At 43.7% G+C, this 23,114-nt stretch overlaps 1 protein-coding gene across 3 annotated transcripts in view; it reads left to right on the forward strand.

The window, feature by feature from the left end:
- Nucleotides 1-3,561: 3,561 nt before the first annotated feature.
- The window catches only part of RTN3 (reticulon 3), a 164,972-nt gene continuing 145,419 nt past the window's right edge, over nucleotides 3,562-23,114 (forward strand). Inside the window, exons 1-3 of one of the 3 annotated variants that reach the window (XM_033954841.1) lie at nucleotides 3,562-3,697; nucleotides 3,931-4,099; nucleotides 21,935-21,970. In XM_033954841.1, the coding sequence (XP_033810732.1) occupies nucleotides 3,991-4,099; nucleotides 21,935-21,970 (145 nt within the window). In that variant the 5' untranslated portion in view covers nucleotides 3,562-3,697; nucleotides 3,931-3,990. Of the gene's footprint in view, nucleotides 4,100-21,934; nucleotides 21,971-23,114 lie in introns of all 3 variants that reach the window. The other 2 variants (XM_033954842.1, XM_033954843.1) reach the window with 2 other exon arrangements.

Consider the following 23,114-nt stretch of genomic DNA (forward strand, 5'->3'; position numbering starts at 1 on the left):
GCATAATATAAGTACTGCATTATATTGTATATTGTGTACAGGCAGTTCGTTTTACGAACATCCGACTTACGTTGGACTCATACTTACGAACAGGGGCCCTGCTCTACTGTCGGTGTCCCAACGCACACCTCTCTCTGTCCCAATGTGCCCCTCTCTCTCCCTCCCTCCATTCTGTACCCCAAGTACGTGCCTCTCTCCGGAGGGTGTTTACTTTCTGGCCGGCTCCCTCCTCCTTTCAGCCACACTCCTATGGCTGAGCCGGAAGCCTTCCCTCTGACATAGGAGGAGCTTCCTCCAACATCAGAGGGAAGACTTCCGGCTCAGCCGTGGGATGTGCGTAGGAGCTGCTGCCGCCAGCTTTGTGCAGAGAAATGATTACAGCTGGAGGAAGCCGGCCAGAAGGTAAATACCTGTCGGAGGGAGGCATGTACTTGGGGCACATAATAGAGGGAGGGAGCACAAACTTCAAAGAATGAACGGAAGGAGGGAGGGGGAATGAACCTGAGACACAGAATGGAAGGAGGGAGGGGAGCATGAGTAATGTGACCATATGTCCCATTTTTAGATCCCCTGTCCCGTTGTCCCCACATACAGCTTTGGGATGCCAAAATGTCCCGTTTTCAGAGACAGTGTCCCGAAGATGTGTGTGGGGACAATGGACAGGCGATCGCTTCCCCTCCCTCCTTGCTGCGACAAAGCCAGCCTGCCTGCCTCCCTTCCTCCAGCGCTGAAACCTGCCCCCCTCCCGGACCGACCCACGCTGCTGCTTCCAGCCTGCCGAAGCCTGGCCTACCGCTGCTTCAAAAACCCCACCCCTGGTCTGCTGCTGCCTGCTGCAACTAAAGAACAGGAAGGTCCAGGCACCAGCCCACAAACCTTCCCAATGTCAATTCTGATATCGGAGAGAAAGTTCCAGGCCAGCCAATCACTGACTGGCTGGCCCAGAACTTTCTCTCCAACGTCAGAATTGACGTTGGGAAGGTTTGTGGGCCGGCGCCTAGACCTTCATGTTCTTTAGTTGCAACGTGTGGCAGCGGGCGGGGAAGTTTGAAGTGGCGGTAGTCCAGGCTTTGGCGGGCAGGAAGCAGCAGCAGGGGATGGTCCGGGGGGGGGACCCAGGTTTCGGCGCTGGATGGAAGGAGACAGACAGGCTGGCTTTAGCATGGGAGGAAGGTAGGTAGGCTGGCTGGCTGGCTTCGGGAGTGGGACCAAGACTGGAAGGCAATGAGGGGGACATAGGAAGGAAGGAGGGAGGAAGTAGAGAAAGAGGCAGAGAAGGGGGGTGGTTGTAAGCAGAAGACTAGAAAGAGAAAGGCCTGGACCAAAGGGGAAAGACAGGAGGCAGATGCAGCACTCTGCGAGGTACAGACAGAGGGGGATAGACCCCGAGGAAGAGCAGAGAGATGCAAGATCATAATAGAGGAGGGAGACCTGGAACAAAGGTACAAAGAAAAACTGACACTGGATCTGGGGAGGGTAAAGAGAGAGAGACCTGGACCCAAAGGGGATGGGGCCAGAGAAAGAAAGAGAGAGACCCAAAGGGGATGCACAGTCAGAAAGAAGTGCAACCAGAGACTCATGAGATCACCAGACAACAAAGATAGGAAAAATGATTTTATTTTCAATTTAGTGATCAAATAGTGTCAGTTTTGAGAATTTATATCTGCTGTCTATATGTTGTACTATATTTGTCTATTTTCCTATAGTTACTGAGGTGACATTGCATATTTTAAAGTCATCTGCCTTGACATCTTTGAAAACCCCACAAATATGATAATTAACATTTTCTCTGCGTATAGTATGCTTTGTGTTTTTTTTTTAATTTTATGATTATTATTATGAATTAATAAGATATTAAACCACGCACTCTAAAGCCTTACTTCGACTTCGCTGCGTTTAGACTGCTAGTTCAATCTCTAATTCTAAGCTCACTGGACTATTGCAATATAATCTACCTAGGGCACACAAAAAAAAAAACATTAAAACACTAACGGCCTCTTTTGCAAAGCCACGCAGAAACAGCCCTGAAGCCCTTTAAATCTCTATGGGCTTCGGGGCCTTTAGTGCAGCGCAGCCGCTAGCGCGGCTTTGTAAAAGAGGCCATAAGAGTGATCCAAAACACGGTGGCAAGACTGATCTTTGGCCTGAAAAAATCCGACCACATCTCCCCATACTTAAAAAAACTGCACTGGCTACCAGTAGAAGCCAGAATTATCTTCAAATTCGGCTGCCTCTGCTACAAGATATAATTCGGCTCCTCACCCACCTACCTCATGAAACACTTCGTGCTACAGGACAATCCCCGCCTCTCCCGCAAAACCCTTCTATTCTCATTCCCCACTCCCAAGGGATGTCGGTATAAAAAATTCCTTGATAGGACACTAGTCTTTCAGGCAGGCATCTGGAACAACACCCTTAGCGCCCTTCTCCTGAATTCTCCATCATACCAATCCTTCAGAAAATTTCTGAAAACCCACTTATTTGACAAGGTTTTCTAATCCTTTGGAACCTTTCCTTCCTCCCTACAATCCCAATGTGCACCCTCATCTGCGCACCCCGCGTAATCTCAATGTTGTAATCTCCATGCTCTGTTCACTTGTATCAATACTGTATTTCTACTTTACTGAATACCATCTTGAACTGAAAAGGTATGATGAGATATAAATAAAACTATTATTATTATGTATGCATGAAAAATGAATGGAATAATTGGGGGCGGGACTGAAAATTAATAGATGTCCCGTTTTGATGAAAAAAATAAATGGTCACATATGAGCCATAGGAGGTCGTGGTTAAGAGCAGATAGCATAGCTAGTTTGAATTAGGGTTTGGGCAATTTCCTGGAGGAAAAAAACCATAGTCTGTTATGTAGAAAGACAGGGGGCAAGCCACTGCTTGCCCTGGATCAGTAGCATGGAATGTTGCTACTCTTTGAGTTTTGGCCAGATACTAGTGACCTGGATTGGCCACTATGAGAATGGGCTACTGGGCTTGATGGACTGTTGGTCTGACCCAGTAAGGCTATTCTTATGTTCTTAGAATGGAAGAATGGAGAGGGGAGGAGAGCATAGAAAGGGTGAATTGGGTGACTAAGAGAGATGGTGCATATGAGATGAAGAAAGAGAATTGTTGGGCATAGGGAGACTTATTGGATATAGTGGTGGGACAAGAGTGAGGTAGAGATGAGAGGGTGTAATGTTGAATGCAGTGGAGAAGGAAGTGGGATGGATTGAAAGGGATGCAAGAGGGGCCTCAAGGAGGTGGTGATGGGAAGAATACTAAGATCCGAGATACATAGAAATTCAACTTAAGAACGGTTTAAAAAACTGAATCCGTTCTTAACCCGGGGACTGCCTGTACAGTACTCACAAATTATGTACAATCATCTTTTAATCATATTTTCACAATCTGAGGTAAATAAAACCCCCAAACCTAATTAGACTCCGTGGTGTTTATATGAGGTCACAGTAGCGGCTCCTTAAACCTCACAAAATTCTACCTCCTCCCCACGCTTGCGTACTATTAACTTCCCCCCTTCAGCCAGAAGGTTCGAAGCTCGGGAAATAGAAGGGCGGGCGCGCGGCGACGATTGGTCTATTGTTGGGTGGGCGTATACGCTGAGCTGTGTACAGCGGTAGAAGTTGGTCGGTTGACGGAGGGGTGATATATCGTTAGGACCTAAGCATTGTGACTGTTGGTGGGCAGGGCGGGGTGCTGAGTTTTGCGCATGGCACTGGCTGGCAGGTTTTGACGGGTCTACTGTGTAGGGCGCGCGCCCAGAGAGGTGGATGGGTGGGGCTGTTGTATAATGCGCGTGCCAGGCTGCTAAGGTGGGTTGTGTGCGCAGGCGCAGAGAAAGCCACCGCCGCCTCCTGTTCTTAATCAGTTGTGGTGCGGTCGTTCTCTTGTGTTTATTTTTTTGTGCTGTAGGGAGAAGAGGGTTTCAAGGGACGTTTCTCGTCTTTGCTGTTCCAGTCGTGAGAAGCTTCTATGGCGGATAACGCCGCTCAATCCCCTTATATCTCCTCATCACATGGAGCAGGTGGAGAGCCTAGCTCGCGGCCTGCCGCGACTCCTCATTGTGATGCACCATGCGCCGGTAAGCAAGGTCTCCCGATTCGAGAGATAATAGTAATTATGGTCTAGATAAAATGGAACCTGAGCAATTGGGGAGGGGGAGGTTACGGTACTATTACAGAAATCCTAGGAACCATAAAAACTAGAAGGAATCCCGAACAGCCTACGTTTCCTGAGCCTCACCTTTTCCTCTCCCTATATAGAAACATCTCTAAGCATGAATCGGGAGTAAAATCCAAAGTAATGTAACTAACTCTTTAGACTAGAATTCAAGGCATGAGCCCACCTTACACTGCATTATTAATTTCTCAACCTTATACAGTAATTATTAGAAGGGAAAGCCAACCCATCTTGAACCCTTAATTCCAGAATCTGCTGTCTTTTTAGTTCTAGTACTGTATCTCTGAACCCAGTAAGACAGGATCACTCACAGAAACCTAAATCCTAAAACATAATGCTAAACCACTCTCCCTACTGCAAGCCCCTCTAAATATTTCAGTTCCTTGGTTTTACCTTTGACCCTAGAAAGCCTTGTTTCCCTTTAACAGTCGACTCCTCAGTTCCTTAAAATGTTACTGACATAAACTAGTCTGTTCCCTGATTCCTCAGGGACCATAAAACAATCCTCCAATCTTCTTGATCTGGGTAAGGAAAAGAGGTAAATCTGAAGGAAGGCCTAATCTCCTTTGTCTCTCTTCTCTGCCCCCCCCCCCCCCCAATAACCTTGACAAACCTGAACCTTTTTTGCTCTGTCCCACAGAATATTGTTCTTCTAGTGTTTCTTCAAAATTTTTCTGTCTGGAAAGCATATAAAATAAGAAGGAAAACTAGTATGTTGGAAAGAAACTTTTATTGAATAATCTTTAGCTGTGTTTTTTTCAGTGGATTGGGGATGGGCTGAATGCTTGCTGTTTGCATTGGCTGTTTTGTTGAGCTTTTTTAACTTTTTGTATATTTTTTTGTATGTTATAACTGTACAGTTGCTTTTGTTTGCTTTATCTGTGCAAAAACCTGATTGATTCAAGTATGAAAAGGACCTTCCCTGTGCTTTTAGCCGTGCTATTTCCTACTCCTTCCCATCCCTTCTAAATGGGATGACATCATTTGTTTTCATTTTATACCACTATATTGCCCCATTATACCGCATTTAAATTGAAAGGATATACAGTACGAGAAATCACTTAAAATTTCCCCCCACACCCCATTTTAAATGGGCTTGCATCAACCCTGGTTAAAATAATTCACAACTCATTTAATTAATTGTATCCTAATGTGGCAGCAAAGTATTATAGTTCAAGTATGCATTTGATCTAAAGACTGCATCTTAAGAAACAATTTTTTTCTGGGGGGGAATACTTATGTGCTTGGGTTCTGTTTTATTAGCAGGCAGCTTTTGTCTGCAGTGCAGATGCTTTTCTGGAAAGAACAGCAGCTCTTAAGGGGATTGATTGAAATCATTACAGCATCTCATAATGTAAAAGCAAGAGACTATCCCACTAGATTCAGCACTGAGGGGATAAGTTGTTTAAACTTTGTATATTTATCCTGTTTTAGACCTTGAGTAGTACATACAAAAACTAGTTTTATTTATACATAAGATCTGGTTTTTAATACAGTAGATTTCTCTCCCCTGTAAAAACTTTTTAAAGTCCAATTACTTTTTTTTCCAATTCATTATAATGCTATTTCAAGTTTTTGTACCTTTTGTGTTTGGAGAAATAAGCCTGTTTCCACAACGGTCCTTCTCTTGTCCGAATAGCCATGTAAGGTTCATGCCATATAGGCAGAGCAGCCATATAAGCATTGTACCTCTCTGGCCAGGGTGTGCCCTCCTAAGGCTAGATACTGTTTGGAGTGTGAAGCATCCATATTACACCGAAATGTGCCATTTCAGTCAGGATTTGGTCCTCTGGGCTCTTGCACTGTTCCCTTCTAGAAACAGTTTAGAATTGCATCATAGTTGAGACAATCCATTAGTCAGCAGCTTGATGCAAAAAGATGTTGCTTCAGTAGTGGATCCTTGTTGTGTCAGAGCTGAAAAGCCACAGCCTTTCACCCAGTAACATAAGCCCTCTGTTCACTGTTCTGGAGGCCACTTTATCCAAACCCTGCTGTTGGGAAACCTCTCATGTAATCTTTGTCTTTTCAGTACTGATAGATTTGTTCATCACTTTAGTTTGATATCAGAAGTCGAACAGTGACAGATTGAAGATAATAAAACTCTTTACTTATGTTCAGATAAAAGTATGCTCCATGCTTGTGCATGAAATACCCAGTCTTTACCTAATATACATTTTAATTGTGGTAACCCTGAAAACCTGACCAACTAGGTGTACTTCCAGAAGATTGTTGAGAAGCACTGGCCTTTTAAATAGTCTGGGTTGTTTCTTCCAAGGGTCTTGAAGATTATACTCCCCCTACCCCCTCATAAGTCATGGTTGATGTTTCTGCCATGGCCCGGAGCGCTAAAAGCTTTGACGCTGCTCAAATGATCATAGGAATTCTATGAGTGTGGGAGCAGAGTCTGAGCATTTAATGCTCCAGGTTGCAGTAGAAACCTAATATGGCTTATTAAAGGGGGGGGGGTGTATAATCTTCAAGACCTTTGGAGAAAATGATCCAGACTATTTAAAAGGCCAGTGCTTCTCAACAGTCTTCTGGAAGCACACCTAGTTGGTCAGGTTTTCAGGGTTACCACAATGAAAGTGTATATTAAGTAGAATTAAATACAGTGGGCATTTTAGTACGTTAAATTTTTCATATAGATTCACTGTGGTGATCCTGAAAACCTGACTTGCTAAGGGTGCTTTCAGGAGATGGTTGAGGCATTGCAATAAGTTTATCCCTTTTTTGTATAAAGTTAATTTTTCATAAGTAACACACTTATTCATATTTTCTCAATAGGTTCATAGAAAAAGTAAATAGCAACCATTGTAAGCCTACACTAAAGGGCACTCTAAATTTGAAAAGCATAATGAGAAAACTGAATCAAAATTTCAAAATAGAAATAGCAGCTCAAATTCCTTTTCCCCAGAAAATTATGTACCACATTTCCTTTGCAGGAAGAAGCAGAGTATTTAAAGATCAGTTAAAGCTAAGAGTGGAATTGGCTCAAACTGCAGTTGAGAATGTTTTATTTATCTGGAGCAAGGGGTTCTTAACCCAGCTCTCGGGCACATCAAGTGTAAGGGCCCTGTGGCCAATGTACCTACCGTACAATTGCTACACTCCTAGCACCTAAAGACACACACATGCACCCTATCGCACACGTCTGTGGATAGGCAATAACTACTACCTTTTTCTCTCTGATAGCTTTTTATTCAGAGGCACAATATATCGCTCATGTACACAAACACAGAAGTATATAAAAAAAAATCACAAGCAAAGAAAATATTATAACCTAATATGTGAGTCACAGGTGGCAGAATCACCACCGATCATGGACAGGATAAATATGTTTGCACAAGTGAGGGATAAAAGATGGGTACAAATATATATATATATGTGTGTGTGTGTGTGTGTATATATATATATATATATATATATATATATATATATATATATATATATATATATATATATTTTCAGAGGAAGTAATCAGACAACTTTAGATTGCTATAGGAATTCTCTGATTGATACATACATACATACATACATACATACATACATACATACATACATACATACATACATATATATATATATATATATATATATATATATATATATATATATATATATATATATATATATATATATATATATATGTATGTATGTATCAATCAGAGAATTCCTATAGCAATCTAAAGTTGTCTGATTACTTCCTCTGAAAATCCAGCTCACAGCAAGGCACTATTATGCTGTGCCCACTCTAATACAGGAAAAGGAGGGAGAAAATATGACAAGAAGAAAGAAACTTATATCAGTCTAAGTGGAAACAGGTAAAGGTATTCAGCTGAAAGATAACTCGCTGTCCTAAAGAAGAAATGGCAGGCAGTAAGTTAGCAGTGGCCTATGTCCCTGACTCCAAACAAGAACTTACATACTCGGAGGGAGAGAAGTCTCACCATTCATACAACAAACAAAGAAAAATCAAACGGGTCTGCAATAAATGGTGAACACCAAAAACAAGGAAAAGACTGCAGATTTGAATGTACAAGATGCAGGAATCTTTATTGGAAGTCTATACATTACTCAATAGGACGCCTGAGGAAGGAGTGTTTCTCTGAAACACAGACTGTGTTGGCTCCGTATTCCATGTATAGGAGAGCCATTTTTATGGATTACAATTTTGTATAGACTTCCAATAAAAATTCCTGCACCTTGTACTTTCCAGTCTGCAGTCTTTTCTGGTGTTCACCATTCATACACACACAAAAGTTACAGGCACACAGAGCATTTACTGGGAAATTTCTGTTAGACTAGCAGGGAGACAATCCCTGCAGGGACCAACAGAAATCCCCCTGAGCCTGGGCAATGGTTATGATTTTTATACATTTCATCTTCTGTTGGTTAAATGGAAGATGGCAATTATCCCATCCTGCCCTTTTAGTTTGTCATAAAGCTGCTCTCTTTCCTTTCAAGTGGCAGATTCCCTGCTAAAATCTGACAGTATTACTGATAGTAATTAATTAATAGTGTTCCCAGGTCAAGAGACGATGGGTGCCTCTAATTAATGGGGGCTATGCTCAAAATAAACAAGGCCTTTCTGCAGGTATGAGACAACAGGATGTCAATAATTCTATCAGGTAGTCTGAGCCTAGGTCCAATAACCATTAAATGACCCATTACGTCATCCAGTGTTACAAAAATTTGTATGAGTGTCTCTGATTCATCAGAATTGAATACAATTTCTGTCACCGGTTTCTCCCCTACATCTTCCTCAGTGAAGACTGAGGCAAATAATTAATTTAATTTCTTCACTATGATTCTCTTCCTGGTTTTTTCTTGTTTTTAATATACCTAAAAAAGTTTTTACTGTGTGTGTTTGCTTCCAACATAATCTTCTTTTCAAGATATCTTTGCCTTCATTATTAGTGCCTTGCATTTGACTTTACATTCCTTGTGTTTACAATTATTTTCAGTCTGATCCTTGTGGCGGTGGATTTCCTGTGTAAATTTATTCCAGGGATTATATAAAATCTGATCATGTTATAATCACTGTTATCAATGGCCCGGCACCATTACCTCCCTCACCAAATCATGCGCTCCACTAAGAACTAGATCTAGAATTGCTTCATATCTTGTCGGTTCCTGAACCAGCTGCTCTATAAAGCAGTCCTTGATTTCATCAAGAAATTTTATAACCCCTATTATGCCCTGATGATACATTTACCCAGTCAATATCAGGGTAGTTGAAATCACCCATTATTACTGTTAGCCTCCCTAATTTCTGATAACACTTCAGCATCTGTCCTTTCATCCTAGTCAGGCGAACAGTAGTACACGCCTATCACTATCCTTTTCCCCCTTACATACGGAATTTCTACCCATAGGGATTCCAAGGTGTGTTTCTGCTCCTTTTTCCAAAGATGTATGACCTCCCATATACCTAGTCTTCATAAATATCTCTTGACAAGACCATTGAGGCAGATTGTATACCCACAGAAGGCTCAGTTTTTCCTTTACTTGTAAGTTTGACCTAGAGATACTCTTTCCATATCTGAATTCTATGTTACTCGCAGCTTCTAGCACCTCCTTACTAGGGCTATATATAGTAGCCTCAAGGAATCTTTCAGTGAATTGGGATTTTTTCCTCTTGTTTCCATCACTATGGCTAAAGATGCGTGTACCACTCTGATAGGGTTTCCCAACTCTTCCATAACTCCTGACAGGGACAAAGGGACGTGTGCATCTAGTCTTAGGTCACTTTTTACTAAAGCTTAGCACTTGCTAAGTGCTATGTGGCCCATAAGTATAAAATAGGACATGTAACATTTGGCACATGGTGTAATGTCCCTTAGTGTATGCTAAGCTTTAATAAAAGGATCCCTTAGAGAAGGGATGTCAAAGTCCCTCCTCGAAGGCTGCAATCCAGTTGGATTTTCCCAGTGAATATGCATGAGATCTATTTGCATGCACTGCTTTCATTGTATGCTAATAGAGCTCGTGCATATTCATTGGGGAATTCCTGAAAAATCGACTGGATTGATGTTCTCGAGGAGGGACTTTTGACACCCCTGCCTTAGAGAGATGTCCATGCTGAAATCTGTCTACAGGCCACCTATTGCTGGTGTGGAGACAACCAGCAAAGGTCTGAACTTAATCTGGATTTCTTCATGCAACAGCTTCTATACCTTTATAGACCTCGGAGGTTCTGCCAGAAGGCATCATTAACCAGGGAAGAAGCACCTTCTTGGGCCCTGGACAAACAAGTGCCTTGTGCCCTTTTCTTAAATATACTTTTGTGGGAGTTTTAAAGAGCCTTATTGTGGTTCTGTCTGCAGAGGAGGTGGTAACTGGAATGAAGCTAGATGTATCTGCACTGCTGACAGCAACGGGTCTGGTCACTCCTTCCCTCACAGAATTTGACTTCGCTAGGTATAAATTTGCCTTTGCAAACGTTTTGAATCATACTTCTGAGGAGACCGTTCCTATGCCTTCATCCTTCAATGTGCCTACCTAAAATGATGTAACCAACAGCAGCCAGCAAGCCTTCACAGGAGCACTACCCATTCTAGAACTTGCTCCCAGAATGGCTATGTCTAATTCAGGACTGCATTCTTCTTGTAGTAAAGGTGAAACTGGCTGATACTTGTGCCACTTCAGGGCTAGCTTTGCCATTTGCTCCAACAAAAACCACATCTTGTTAAATAACGCATCTTATTCCACATCTTGTTAAATAACACATCTTATTTAAATAACCTACAGTTTACCTTCATCTAGCCACTTGCTTCTATTTTTTTCAAAAACCTTTTTGTCTATGTCCCAGCTTCACATGTCCTTGCTGCTATTAAGATGATATGCAGACAGCACAAGTCCAAGTTTGTAGTTGTAAATTGTCTTTTAATGTTCAGTCTTCCCCCACCTATAATCATTTATTATTTTTTTAACTTTTAATTTTTTTTTAGCATTGTAAACCAGCTAATCTGCACGTCGATGGTCGGTATATTAAAATTAATAAAACTTGAAACACAATACAAGTGCAAAACCTATTAGTTCTACTATGTTTTAATTCATATGATATAGGCATTGTATCCTGTTGACTTTTTTAAGGAAGTTAATCTGACCTATAATGGGAATTTGTCCTGTTAAAATATTTTGCTGTTGTATTTGTTGGGGGTTTTTTTTTTTTTTTTGGAGGGGGAAGAGGAAAGTGTTTCTTCTCCTATCTCATAATTAAGTCTATTCTGTTGATACCAAAAAAATATATACGAGTACATTGTAATTTCTGAGGAAAAGCGGCACAATGCTCACATGTAGGTGACATCCTTCATGGAATCCAGTATGGACACTGTTAAGTGCATTGTCACTAAATCTTTAGGCAGTGCCTGTGCCATTTTGCCCGATATTGGCTCATTGGACCATCAGTTTTTAGTTTTCTGTGAAGCTGAGAAGTTGTGTTTTTGGTTTCTCCTCAGTGTGCCAAACGTAGAAATCCTTTTTTGTGCCATTTTGTTTTTATTGTAGTTTTCTTCACAATTCTTTTTTTTAATTTTTTTTATTTTGACATTCCATCAAATTTTGTTAAACTTTCTTCATTTTTTTTTAGCCTTCAGCCTACTTCAGTTGACTTCCATGTGCTGCTCTACAAGGCAATTTTTGTGTCTCTAGGAGATCTCGCCAATTTTCTTCCGGCTACTCTTCTCGGAGGCCCTTTCAGGGGTCCAGACAGATTTGGCAGTTATAGGTGCCAGCAATCTGTGGGTTCCCACGGTGGTTCCATCTCCAAGAAGCAGCAATGATGCCAGGAAGATGGCCACTCCTCATATCAGAGGGCAGCTGTCGGCATTCTGTGACAAATGGGACCAGATCTCGTCTGACTGCTGGGTTCTGGAAATCATCGGGGTGGGCACAAGATTGAGTTTTCATGACCCTCTCCAGATCTGTTCTTCGACTTCCCAGCCAGACGGCCGAAGGTCGGAGTCCGAGCAACAGTGCAATGATTCTCACGCCATAGACCAGTTCCCAAAGAAGAATATGGATCAGGTAGATACTCTTTATACTTCATAGTGCCAAAAAAAGGCACAAGATTGGAGGCCCTTTCTCTATTTGAAGTCTGTAAATGAGGCACTAAATGTTCCCCACTTTCGTATGGAAGCAGTCCACTCCATCATAGTGGTTGTGGCTCTGGGAGAGTTCCTGGCCTCTCTGGATATCAAATCCAATCTTCACATCTCCATCTTTCCATCTCACAGGAGATATGAGATTTCATGTGCTCCAGCGCCATGCCTCTGCTGTGGTCGCCATCTCCAGAGCAAGTGGTCTCCATCGGAGAGCAAATGGTCCATCAATTGTGTGGAACTTGGAGCCATTTGGTTGGCCTTGCTACAGTTGTAGTCTTTCCTGTGGGTAAAGCTGTCGGGGTGTTTTCAGACAACGCCACTTTGGTGTCTTTTATGTGAGCAGATAGGGTGGCATCAGAAGTGCTTCCCTGTACTTGGAAGCACGGATGTTATTCCAGTGGTTGGAACTTTACTTGCAAGGCCCTCTTGGTGCCCCATGTGGCAGTAGAGAATGTCTAAGCTGGCAGACTCTAGATCCTGGAGAGTGGTCATTGTCCCAGAGAATGTTTTCCTTCATAGTTCAGACTTGGGGCACTTCACATAGGGATCTCATGCCCACAGCCAAGAATACGAAGGCAGTCCACTTCTATAGTTGCAGAGTTGAGTGGGGAATCGTAGGACTGGACGTCCTGGCCCACAGATCTGCTTCTTATGTATTTCCACAATGAGCCATGGTGGGTCAGATCATTTGCAGGATAGCGACCTGGTGTCTGGTGATGCTAGTGGCTCTGGATTGGCTCTGAAGACCTTGATACACCGATTTGGTACGTCTACAGAGAGGCATATCCCTGAAACTGCCTTTTCATCCGGGGCTCCTTGGTCTTACAGCATGGCTATTGACACATGGCCTTAACTGGCCAGGGCTATTCTGCGGTGGTTGGCACATTACTTTGCAGCAAGAAGTCATCTATGGTAGCTGCCTATGCAAAGGCTTGGAGAGGTTATCAGGTGTGTTGCATCCTGAGGCAGGTGGATCTGTCTAATCTGTTGATTCCTCGTATCTTGGAGTTTCTGCAAGATGGCCTGATGTAAGACCTGGTGGTGGCTTCTCTCCAGGTACAGATTGCCGGTTTTTCATCTGTGGACTTGCTTCTCTGTGGGACTCCTTGGCAGCTCATCTGGCTGTCATCCATTGTATCTGTGGGACACTCTGAAGCTTTGGCCTCCGCTGCACCTTCCATTTCAGCCTGGACTCTCAATCTGGTTCTTTGCCCTCTGGCTCGTCTGCCTTATGAGCCTCTGGAGCAGACATCTCTCATGGATCTTGCAATCGAGACTCTTTCTAGTGGCCAATACCTTCACACGTAGGTTTTGGAGATTTAAACTCTTTCCTGCCGAGATTCCTTTCTGCATATTTCGGATTCCGGTATGGTGCTGTGCACTGTTCCTTCTCTTCTTCTGAAAGTGGTTTCTACTTTCCATGTAAATCAGGAAGTCTGGCTTCCTGCTGACGTGTACAAGCTGTTTTTGCAGTTCCTGGTAGTTATGAACAATTTTTATCTGTCCATCTTTTTGTTCTGGTTGATGTTGCCTGCAAGGGTGGACCGACTTCCAAAGCCACTATTGCCAGATGGATCTGTATGGCCATTTCCGCGGCTGGAAAAAAAGCCCCTAGCGTGGCGGGCTTATTCTACTAGATCACAGGTGTCAGTTGGTCCTCGAGGGCCGAAATCCAGTTGGGTTTTCAGGATTTCCCTAATGAATATGCATGAGATCTATTAGCATACAATGAAAGCAGTGCATGCAAATAGATCTCATATTCATTGCCCAATGAATATGCATGAAATCTATTTGCATGCACTGCTTTCATTGTATGCTAATAGATCTCATGCATATTCATTGGGGAAATCCTGAAAACCCGACTGGATTGTGGCCCTCGAAGACCAACTTTGACACCCCTGTACTAGAGAGATTTTGTCCTCTTGGGTAGTCGCTGGCAGTCTCTTTAGAAGGGATTTGCAGGGCTGCTACCTGGTCCTCTTTGCATATGTGTTCCAAGTTTTACAAGATCGATGTGGCAGCCAAGCAGAATGCTGCTTTTGGTGCCTCTGTTTTGGCAGCAGGCTCATCAGTCCCACCCTGATTTTACAGAACTGCTTTGTTAAACCATCCCAGTCGTCCCGGAATAAAGTGGGATTGTACAAGAACAAAATATTAGGTTCTTACCTTTGCTAATCTTATTTCTTGTAAATCCACACTTTATTCTGGGAACCCGCCCATGCTTTACTGATTTCGCTGAATGTCTGCATTTTCAAGTAATGGTAAGCTGGATTTCTGTTCTGACCAGCCTTTCTAAGGGTGCCATCAGAATGGAGCTCATAGGAATTCTTTAGAAATTATGCAATCTCTATTTTCTGTCTTGGCAGAGAGTTGGCATTCACCTGTACCAGAAAGTCTCATCCCTACCATGAATTATTGGTCGCCAAATGTTACGCTTTCTGGATCATATGACGTTCACGTCCAGTCTGCACCTCAGAGTGACTCGATGGACGTTTCATTCTGAACTAATAGAAGTGACTTCAACGCTTTGTCAATCCCTCAAGTAGTGAATGCTTCAGTCTAATCTCTCCAGAGGCCTCCTCTGATGGCATCGGCAGCCATCAAGAAGGTGGTTCCGTTCTTCAGTCGAAGACACGAACTAGGAAGCAAAGGCTTAGATGCCCTGGTGCAACCCTGGCTAAAGGCAGGTATTCTTTATGCCTTCCTTCCGTGGCCTGTAACGGGCAGACTTCTATGCAGGGTCTTGGTGCACCAGGGACTAGTGCAAGTTAGACTCAAAAAGTCGGTGATTTGTTTCTTTTTCACCTTATATATTACAAATGGTTAAGCTTTGTTTAATAATGTGAGCAGAACAGACATGCTTCTTGGGAAGCAGCCCTGTACCCCTCCCTATTCTACTTTCTCTCCAGAATTGGAGGACAGCCCAGAAGGATGAGAGGCGGCGCAAAAGAATGCTAATGAAGCTTCATACAAGAATTCTCACAAGAAGGGATAGATTACCCACAGGTTCAGCAATAATTTCTTTCTACTAGAAAGAAGATTATTAAGGTAAGAACTTAATCTTTCCTTGGTCAAAACTGATATTATCCCAGGACAAGCAGGCAGCCTATTCTCACATATGGGTGACATCATCAGCGGAGCCCAGATGCGGAAGTTCGCAAGCAGACTTACTTAAAGAAACTCGAAGTTTCGAGTCGTCAGCACCGCGCATGCGCGAGTGTCTTTCCACCCAGTGTAGGGCACGTCTTCTCAGTTCTCAGTTTTCCACGGAGCCAAGAAGTCCATCTTTGACTCTCTGCGTTTTTCGTTACTTCGTGCCGCGGTTTGTATTTTTTTTTTTTCACAAATCGCTGTTCTTTTATTTCTTTCATTTCTAGTTTTAAAAAAAAATAAATTTCATCTTCCGTCCGTTTGCCGGACAGGCCGCTCGGCCGCAGCCCGAGGGCTTCAATCTTGCGGCAGCTATTTTTCCTTCTATGTCCTGGCCTGCCACGGGCTTCAAGAAGTGTAGCAAGTGCCATTTTGCGATTTCTCTTACGGACCCACACCATTGCTGCCTCAAGTGCCTTGGGCCGAAACATCATCCAAAGTCGTGCCTGCGCTGTGCTGTGCTTCACCCTCGAGCTTTCAACCGTCGTCGTATTTTGGTGGATAAGCTCTTCGAGATGGATTCTTCTGATCCATCGACTTCGACCGAGGCCCCTCCTGCTTCTACTGCTTCCACCTCGAGCCTCATCAGACCTTTGTCGTTTGCAGCGGCTCTCTCTTCGACGACATCTGTTGTATCTTCCCCTGTTTCCTCAGGTCAGGTAGCTCAGCAGACAGTGATTAAAAATGCCTAAGACTTCCAAGTCGAAGCACACTCACACTGCCTCGGTGGAACCTCCAGCCAGAGCAGGTGGTCCGGTTTCAGATGCAGATCCATCCTTGCCGGCTTCTTTCCAGACCATGTTGGAGAAGCAATTCATTCAGTACCTTACTAATATGGGACCGAAGCTTCTTCCTCTCATCCAGCCTGGGCATTCGGCAGACTCCCGTGAGGTCGAGCCGCTTCATTTGTCTCAGTCTGAGCTTACCCACTCTTTACAGGGAGCAGAGTCTCTGCGAGTGTCTGGTCTGGCATCCAAGCACGTAAAGCAAGGAGCAGTATCTTTGCAAGTGCTTCGGCAGGAATCCTCACACTCTATATAGGGAGCAGAGTCTCTGCGAGTGCATCGAGGTTCCTCCACCAAGCCTCTGGAGCTTCGATCTACAGCCTCCAGTCCTATCCATTCTTTGATAGCATTGGCTGCTTCTGTCTCCGAGGCGAAGTCTCCTCGATCTTCGAGATCTGCTTCCAGTCACAGTTCTCACCGATGATCGAGGCCTTCATCGAAGCATCCTTCAAGGCATGGTTCTTCTTCTAAAGAACGACCTTCTTCAACTAAGCCTTGATTTACCACTACTTCGACTAGACCTCCGACTCCTCATTCGAGATCTCCAATGCCGAACCTCGATGATGCAGCGGTTTCGATTGCCTCGTCCAAGTCTCCATATTCTTTTGATGCCTTTTTTTCCTGCTGAAGCTTCATCTTCGACCCAGGTTGCCTCGACGTCCTCAAGTCCTTCTCAAGGCAAAGCATTGGCAGATCAGCTATCTTTATCATCTTTTCTTCGTCAGATGGCTGTGGACTTGGATCTTCAATTAGACACTGGCTCCCAATACTCTAAGGAGTACCTCGAAGTAGTGCATCTTCCTCAACCTCCGGCAGAGTCACTTAAGCTTCCTCTTCAGAAGCTTTTGAATCAGATTTTTGGTCGATGCCTGGAGACACCTTATACCATACCAGCTGTTCCAGGAAAATTGGACTCTAGGTATAAAACTGTGCATCGCAAAGGGTTTGACAACTCAGTTAACCTCATCAATCCCTGCTTGTCGAGTCCTCCTTGAAGAGGTCCCATACTTCCAAGGTTTATGCCAGCGTTCCTCCGGGAAGGGAAGGGAAAACTATGGACAAATTTGGACATCGCATCTATCAAAATGCCATGATGTCCTCTAAAGTCCTCAATTATAATTTTCATTTTATTACTTATTTTGAGTTCCTCATTTCTCTATTACCAAAGTTCTTGACTTATTTGGATACTCAAAAGCACTTTGAATTTCAAGAAGTCCTTGCTTCTTTATCTCAACTCTGATTGCATCTACTCCAGTCATCTTATGATGCCTACGAGTTGTCTGCCCGAACAGCTGCTTGCTCTGTAGCTATGCATCGCCTTGCCTGGCTTTGTACCATTGACATGGACCCTAATCTTCAAGACCGCTTAGCTAATATTCCTTATGAAGGCAATGACCTCTTTGATGAATCTTATCGAGGCAGCCACCAAGAAATTGTCTGACCATGAAAAATCTTTTGCTTCTATAGTTAGACCTAAGCCAAAGCCAGCTCCTGCCAAACCTACACGCCCTGCTCCTGTCTATCAGTGGCGTTTTGCTCCTTATAATCGCCCTCTTAAGAAACAGCAGCCTCAGAAGCAACAAAAACCTCAACCTTCTGCTGCACCTAAGGCTACTCAGCCTTTTTGACTGTTTAAAACAGAGCTTAACCTCCAACGTTCTGACTGCCTTCTTTTCCCCCTATAGGAGGTCATCTCCATCTTTTTTACCATCGATGGACAACAATTACATCCGACTTCTGGGTACTTACCATCATCAGGGAAGGATACTCTCTTCATTTCACTCAGGGTTCCTCCAGACCTCCCTCCAAGAAAATATCCTTCCAGTCCATCCCAGACTGCCCTTCTTCTTCAGGAAGCTCAAGCTCTGCTTCATCTCCATGCTATCGAGCCAGTTCCTTTGGAACAACAGAACAAGGGATTTTACTCCCGTTACTTCCTTGTTCCGAAGAAGACGGGCGATCTGCGGCCCATTCTGGATCTCAGGGCCCTCAACCAATTTTTGGTCCAAGAAAAAATTTTGCATGTTGTCCCTGGCATCCCTTTATCCCCTTCTCGAGCAGAATGACTGGTTATGCTCTCTGGATCTCAAGGAGGCCTACACTCATATTCCCATTCATCCGGCTTCCCGTCAATACCTCAGATTTCTGATGGGGAATCTGCATTTCAAATACAGAGTGCTACCCTTCGGCCTGGCTTCATTTCCCAGGGTGTTCACCAAATACCTTTTGTGATAGCAGCAGCTCTAAGGAACCATGGTCTTCAGGTATTTCCCTACCTCGACAACTGGCTCATCAAAGATTCAACATCTCAGGGGGTTATTGTAGCGACCCAATGGACTACCTGGTTCCTACAAAGTTTGGGATTCGAAATCAACTTTCCCAAATCTCAACTTCAGCCCTCACAGACTCTACAATTCATTGGAGCTGTTCTGGACACTGTCCAACTCAGAGCATTCCTTCCACAACAACGTATGGAAGCCCTTCTTCAACTCTGTCATACAGTGTCTTCCCGCTCTTCCATATCAGCGAGACACATGATGGTACTTCTGGGTCACATGGCCTCCACAGTACACGTGACTCCTTTTGCCAGACTTCACCTCAGAATTCCTCAGTGGACCCTGGCATCTCAATGGACGCAGGTTTGCGACCCACTTTCTCGACACATAAGTCACTCCTTCATTGAAGCAGTCTCTCTGTTGGTGGATGCTCTCTTCCAATCTTTCCAGAGGCTTGCTTTTTCAAACGCCTCCCCATCAGAAGGTCCTCGCGACAGATTCTTCGACCTACACTTGGGCCTTCATCTCGATGGTCTCCGTACTCAAGGCCCTTGGACCAGTAAGGATCGTCGGTGTCATATCAATCTGTTGGAACTGAGAGTGATCCTCAAGGCTCTCCACGCTTTTCTACATATTCTTCACGACAACCAAGTCGCCATGTATTATGTCAATAAACAGGGAGGGACAGGATCTGCCTCCCTTTGTCAAGAAGCTCTGAAGGTTTGGGACTGGGCAATCCGCCACAACACCTTCCTCAAAGCTGTCTATATCCAAGGGGCGAAAAATTGCTTAGTGGACAACTTGAGTCGTCTTCTGCTACCTCACAAATGCACACTCCATTCCTCGCCTCTTCATCACATTTTTTCACAGTGGGGAACACCTCAGATAGACCTCTTTGCAGCTCCCCACAACTACAAACTGCCTCAGTTCTGCTCCAGGATATACTCTCCTCATCGCCTCAAGGCAGATGCTTTTCTTCTGGAATGGACAAATCTCTTCTTCTATGCATTCCCTCCATTCCCTCTCATTCTCAAGACTCTGGTCAAGTTGAAGAACGATCATGCCACCATGATTCTGATTGCTCCTCGGTGGCCGAGACATCCTTGGTACTCCCTTCTACTTCAACTCAGCAACAGGGAGCCATACCTTCTACCAGTTTTTCCTTCTCTGCTTACACAGAATCAAGGATCTCTTCTTCATCCCAACCTGCAGTCTCTACACCTGACAGCTTGGTACCTCTCAACATGACTCCTCTTCAGTTCTCTCAACTTGTCAGATGTTTTAGAGGCTTCTAGGAAGCCTACCACTAGACAGTGCTATCACCAAAAATGGACTAGATTTTCTACATGGTGTTTTTCTCATGATAAGAAGCCTCCTTATCTTCTGTTTTGGATTACCTTTTGCACTTATCCAATTCTGGCCTCAAGTCTACATCGATCAGAGTCCTTCTAGTGCAATTGCGGCTTTCCATCAGCCTATTGAAGGGAAACCCCTCTCTGCTCATCCGGTGGTTTCCAGATTCATGAAAGGACTTTTCAATGTCAAACCTCCTCTCAATCTGCCTCCTATGGTTTGGGACCTCAATGTTGTTCTTGCTCAACTGATGAAGCCTCCATTTGAACCAATTGACCAGGCTCATCTGAAGTATCTCACTTGGAAAGTGGTGGTTCTCATTGCCCTCACTTCTGCTTGAAGAGTCAGTGAGCTACAATCATGACAAGGTGGTCCTCCGTACTCATCCTAAATTCCTCCTTAAAGTGGTGTTGGAATTTCATCTCAACCAATCCATTGTTCTTCCAGTATTTTTTTTTGCAAAGCCTAATATCATCCTGGAGAAGTAACTCTTTATACTCTGGACTGTAAACGTGTTTTGGCCTTCTATTTAGAATGCACCAAACCACACAGAACCGCTCCTCAACTTTTTGTTTCCTTCGATCCAAACAAGTTGAGACATCCTATTTCTAAGCGTACCATCTCCAACTGGATGGCTGCTTGTATCTCATTCTGATATGCCCAGGCTGGATTACCCCTACACAGTAGAGTCACAGCCCATAAAGTCAGAGCCATGGCAGCTTCAGTAGTTTTCCTCAGATCTACACCTACTGAGGAAATTTGCAAGGCTGCGACTTGGTCCTCGGTTCATACTTTCACTTCTCACTATTGTCTGGATGTTTTCTCCAGATGGGATGGACAGTTTGGCCAAACTGTATTGCAAAATTTATTCTCCTAAATTGCCAACACTCCCACCATCCCATTCTGGTTAGCTTGGAGGTGACCCATATGTGAAAATAGGCTGCCTGCTTGTCCTGGGATAAAGCACAGTTACTTACCATAACGGGTGTTATCCAGGGACAGCAGGCAGCTATTCTCACAACCCATCCACCTCCCCCGGTTGGCTTCTCTGCTAGCTATCTGAACTGAGGAGACGCGCCTTACACTGGGCGGGAAGGCACTCTCGCCTGCGTGATGCAGTCGACTCAAACTTCGAGTTTCTTCAAGCCAAGTCTGCTTGCGAGCTTTCTCATCCGGGCTCCGTTGATGATGTTGCCCATATGTGAGAATAGCTGCCTGCTATCCCTGGATAACACCTGTTACAGTAAATAACTGTGCTTTCCTATCTACTAGAAAGAAGATTACCAAGGTAAGTATCTAATGTTCCCATGACTGCTTTAGATGGCAAGACATTAAGCAAGAAATGGGTAGGTCCCATTGGGCAAATGCTTGATTCTGCTGCTGAACTGGAAATAAATCCTGATTTTACTAAGATTTCTGTTCTGATCTTTTTCAGATCAATGATGAAAGATTTAAGCACAGATGAAACCTATAGCTACAAAATTGTAATTACCATTAGAACAAGTGTCTCGCTTTGTTGGAAATTGGACCTGTTTCACATAGCAGATGGTTCACAACAGTTCCATATGACTGGCTGTAAGGCCATTGGTCAGCTTCAGGAAGCCTTACTCCAAAAATATATGAAAACGTTGAAAGCCTTGACATTTTTAGACCACTGACCATTCAAGTCTTTGTCCTTATTTGTAAAAGGTATACATGAATGACAGCAGCCTGTTGAGGCTTCAGCACTTAGACTTATTTATATTTGCTGGTTTGTAACTTGGGGGGGGGGAAGAGGGTTATCTATTTTTTTTTTTTTAACTCTTCATTGTTATCAACCTTGGACAAAGGTGATATATAAGTCAATAAATCATAAACTAATTTCCATTTTATGGAAGAACTGATGAAACTGCTTTTCATTTAAAGTTGGAACTAAAAAAAAACTTGGTGATGCTTCTGAAATGGTAGTGACCTGAAGCCTATGCTACTGCCTAATGTTCTTTTAAAGGTGTAGGAATGATCAGGTAGCATTTGCTGAATTCTAGTGTTTCTGTGGCATCTGTATTTACCAAATGTTTCTGACTTGCAGCTTGCTCCTCTTTGTTTGCCTTATTGAATCTTGAAGGTAATGAGTAAAATTTATCACTTGGTGACTTGAAGATTGGCACTTATGGGGCACAGAGGTGGCACATGTTGGCACAATAATGCTCTTGGGAAGTGGAGCATGTACACACCAAAATTGAGGCTAGGATGCTTTCTAAAGATGTAAGCACATTGGGGATTCTCTGTACTGTGGGCTCTATATCTGTTCTAATACATATTCTGTTATGCACAGTTGAGATTTGTAGATTGTACAGTTAGAATTTTTTTTTTTTTTAAATAAATTTCTACACAAAAAAATGGTGCTATTAGGTGATAGGGTGGGCTTAAAAATTGAAAACTAATTTCTTGGAGCAGGTTGCAGAGGTGATTGCCACAGTATGCTGCATACAAAGCAGTGGGGAGCTGGAGGCAACTGTAGAGGCAGTACGGAACAATCAAAGCCAAGAAAGCTATGGTGATTTCAAGGTGTTGGGGGGATGTTGCTGATAACTAGCTTTTCTTCATGGCGATAGCCAAGTCCACCACTATTGATAACCTTCACTTCATCCGGTGGTTTGATAGAAGACATGTGCCTGATGGTGCATGGCATACCATCACCTGACGACTACTCTACTCATGTTTTTTGTTTTCACCTCACCAGCCATTTTCTTCTGTCTTGAGCTTCAGGGTTATTTTGTTTGTTTTTGGGGGGTTTTCCCCCTACATCTCATTATCATTTCCATCTTCCCTGAGCATCTCATTTTCACTGCATTTTTTTCCCCTTTTCCAAGGCAACTCATCTATTCACAACACATTCCCTAGCAGCAGCAGCAGATGAATCCAGAGACCAATGGGATAGCCCACATCTAGTAGCAGGCGGAGATAGAGAAACTGATTAACAGGTGGTCCTATTGGCTGGCACTCCTCCTGTTTATCCAGTATTTTCTATCTCCCAGCAGGAAAAGGTCGCTATTCAACTAGCTCCTGAATTCTGTCTGTGACTGGAACTTTATTTTCTCCTGTTGAGGTTTCTCTTCAGTGAGCTGGCAATGCTATTTCTCCTGTTGAGATTTTCTCTTCAGTGAGACAGGGGTATCTGGTTGAATGGTGCTGGCTTTAGGGGTTACACCTGGGCCCTCCCCAGGTCCCTGCCTCACCTTCCCTCCATTGCTAGAGGGTCTGACTGG

This window comes from Geotrypetes seraphini, chromosome 8 (genome assembly GCF_902459505.1).
Source record: "Geotrypetes seraphini chromosome 8, aGeoSer1.1, whole genome shotgun sequence".
Classification (NCBI taxonomy): Eukaryota; Metazoa; Chordata; class Amphibia; order Gymnophiona; family Dermophiidae; genus Geotrypetes; species Geotrypetes seraphini.